The 3,614-nt window shown below is 40.4% G+C and overlaps 1 protein-coding gene across 1 annotated transcript in view; it reads left to right on the forward strand.

Moving 5' to 3' along the window:
- The window catches only part of sema3aa (sema domain, immunoglobulin domain (Ig), short basic domain, secreted, (semaphorin) 3Aa), a 34,244-nt gene extending 31,501 nt beyond the window's left edge, over positions 1-2,743 (forward strand). Inside the window, exon 17 of the mRNA XM_016574650.1 lies at positions 302-2,743. Coding sequence (XP_016430136.1) covers positions 302-1,033 — 732 coding nt within the window. The 3' untranslated portion in view covers positions 1,034-2,743. The remainder of the gene's footprint in view (positions 1-301) is intronic.
- Positions 2,744-3,614: the final 871 nt, after the last annotated feature.

Consider the following 3,614-nt stretch of genomic DNA (forward strand, 5'->3'; position numbering starts at 1 on the left):
ACACCCACCACCCACCATCACACATACACCAGCTGTGTTTCTCTTTCAGATATTATCAGGCAAAAAATAGTGCTAAAGTAAGTTACACCTCACCCCAGACGGTCATTTTGTTAATGTAATAATGATCAGATTTCAGCCTTCCTGCTGTGTAAGAAAATCCCCCAACTGTGTTGTAGTTTTCTTTGCACCCCAGATGTAACATCAGCATTTAGGTTCTGGTCTGGGACCTAATGGGTCAATTTTTGAGGTCAAAATCTATGAAAAAGTGTTAATAAACTCAATCTGTTTTTCTCCATGTCAGATTGTGATTGATGAAAGGCTGAGTCTTACGGGCCAGGGTTTGCTGATCAGAAGTCTAACCCAGGCCGATTCAGGAGTGTACCACTGCCATGCCGTCGAGCATGGCTTCATTCAACCACTGCTGCGTATTAATCTCCAGGTCATCCCAGCTCAGCGCGTGGGCGAGCTGCTGCTCCGGGCAAACGCCAATAATAAGGATCCGTCCCCCAAACACAAACTCTGGTATCGGGATTTCATGAGCCTGCTGGAGCACCCAGATCTCAACAGCGTGGACGAGTTCTGCGAGCGCGTTTGGAAGCGAGAGAAGAAGCCGAAGGGAAAGAAAACCCCCAAAGTCAACCCTGTAGCTGGCGTGGGTACAAAAACAGAAAAGACCCCTCAAACGACGGCTCAGACTTTGCAGAACCCAACGCAGAGAGCGCAAAACACACCCAAAGTGCCGAACAACCCAACTGTTCAGATTCTCCCGAAGTCCACAGGTTTGCAAAGAAGTCAAATCCCTGGAAGTACCATGAACACAGAGAGCCAAAGCATCAAACCGGACACTCAGAGCACGCAGAAGGTCCAAAGTGCTCCCGAGAGCCAAAGAGCACAGCCGAACCAGGGAAAAAGAGGCACCCAGACCCCACAAAGAGGACCTCCTAACACAGCCAAGTGGAAACAGCTTCAGGAGAACAAGAGGGGGCGCAACCGCAGGACCCACGAACAGCAGAGACCACCACGCAGCGTGTGAGATATACTCACGAACACTCAGTAGACACTTGTAAACATCTGCATCAGTCACTCATACAACAGACAAACGTGCAGTGCGGCCATAATCGATAGCACAAAACTCAAAAACGGTGAACTCAACTAGAAATCCTGCTCACGTCTCTTGTTCACCAGGGAAAGCACATTGACTTTGTTGTTGTGATGTGACAGCAAAGACCTTTTACACTACTAGTGTTACAGATCCGACATCATACACGTGATGTTTTCATCAAAGGACGCAAAACGGTTGTTTGCCAAAAAACCTTTGCAATACGATGGGATAGTGCCAATGGAAAAAGATGATTTCAAAGGAAACTCTTTTGTCGATATGACAAAATATGAAAAAAGACATGGTGGAGTGAAGTGGGCACCTGGAAAACTGGAAGCCAGTTGCTTAGATTTGTAAAGACTGTAATATATGAGCAAGCATTGTGCTGTACATAGAACAACACTAAGTAATTATGGACACAATTGGTCAAAGGTGAAAATAAGGCATGCCTTAGTAACAGCTTGTCTAACCTCTGATCCTCAGAAGCGTTTTGATGTTTGTGTTAATTATGTTTCAGATAATCAAGTGGACCTGACTGACTAAAAAAAGTCAACAACTGTGGTGACCATTTCTGCCAAAATTTAGTTTTCAAATACAACGTGCATGAGTTGAATGAATAAGCTCTTCCAAGCCAGTTGCATAGTCGAACTGTCTGCAGATTACAGCCGTCTAGATGATCGTTCTAAATGTCGGTTGCGTAAAAATGAAAGAACATCTTTTGAAAGATGTTTTTAGATATTTCCATAATGTATGTAGTGTATTTCTAAATTATTATTACTCATATTTCATACGTTTGCATCATTAATTTGCTAAATCAGTCTATGTTAGGCTGAATGCTGAGTGACCCTAGTATATGTACATATATATACAGCGGAACACCACTTGATTATTTATTGCTGGTTATTGTTTATTGTTCAAAGGGTTGCATTTATTTTTGATATAATTTTTTTCTATTCCGTTGTAAATGTGGACAATGGGCCACAGTTCACATAGATGGACCAATTATTTGTTTCTAGGCTCAGATTCTTGTTGAGCGTTTGCAGATGAGGCTGTTTGCAAATCTGTTTCCTTTTAATCGAGTTTTACATGCTTGCTTTCTTAATTTTGTTTGTTCTTTCTTTTTCTGTCTCTTAAGCTTATCTTCTTTTAGGTCTTGTTATAACTTCATTGTGCAAAACTAACAAGAAATATTAAATCATCTCCAATGATTAGCAGTGAATCTCCCTAAAAAAATGTGTGGGTTAGGTCAGATTAGATGCCGTGGAGAACACACTGCATGTGAATTCTGCCTTTGTGCATCTTTATTTTTTATTGTCAGTGTGTCGTGCGAGAGGTCATTTCTGTGCCATGCAAGATGTACGAGATGTGAATATTTTTGCCATTTGCATCTAGACGCACCCTGTCCCTTTTTATGTATTATAGGTCTATAGTCTTTTCAACACATACAGGTTTCCCCCCACAAATGTCATTTCAATGCAATACAGAGGTATACCCACCAGTTGGCACTCCAGTTCACTTCCTGCCCCAGATGGAGCTGATTTGGAGCTGGCTGGTGCAACAAGGGAGGAGAAGGGAGCTGTCAGTTATGTAAAATTGGTGTTTCTGGCATGCATTTGGTTGTCTAAATAAATATTTCGTCTATAATTTCAGGGTGGTCGTGGGTGGATTATTTGTATATTTCTTTGATGTGTTTTTAGCAGCATTTGGAGTACACATGTAGTCTGTGAATGTTGTTGACTCATATTGTGTTCGGTGAAAGGTGAAGATATCACATATTGTAGTTTACGGTCTCATGTATTAAATAATTACAGTAATTACTCAAGCAGACAATTTTGGGGCATTGGCGAGTTTTCATAAGGTACCTGAGCTTGGAGTCTTGCGTCTGGTGTGTTTTGTGATAAAAATCTGATATTGTTGCAGCAAATTCCAAGTGCTTTTAATTTCATCTACACATTTATTAGTTATTATGTTTCCTAAAATACCAGTTGCCTAATGGAAGCTCAATTAATTGAAGCTGGACTTCACCTTTGTGGAGTGTCTCGGATATGCCCATGGGAAAGTGATTGGAAATTCAATAAATATAAACAATGAATTCCAACATGACTAATTAATTTACTAAGTGAGTATCTGAGTATTATCTCCATATCTCAAGAAAGATCTAGGTTTTTTTTTTTTTTTTTTTTTTTTTAAAAGAAAAACCTCTCCAGGTCAAAATGACCGGAATAAAACATGAGGATTACAGTAAATCATTATTCACTCTTATTTTGGTGCCAAAAATAAAAGTTCACAATGAAATAACTTTTCACATGAATTGTAATCATAAGTGACTGACTACATTACATTCTTTTTCTGCATTTCACCTTTGGCGCTGACATCCGGTTGTCGTCATTTGACATTTCAGTTTGGGGACTTTTTTCCTGATATCTGATGAATTCAGAGGGTTTTCACAAGCATCTTTTTGTCACGCTACTGTCCCATGCTTGCACACTGATGTACCTCTAGATCAAAAGCCACA

This window comes from Sinocyclocheilus rhinocerous, unplaced genomic scaffold, assembly GCF_001515625.1.
Source record: "Sinocyclocheilus rhinocerous isolate Xijiao unplaced genomic scaffold, SAMN03320098_v1.1 scaffold1164, whole genome shotgun sequence".
NCBI lineage: Eukaryota > Metazoa > Chordata > Actinopteri > Cypriniformes > Cyprinidae > Sinocyclocheilus > Sinocyclocheilus rhinocerous.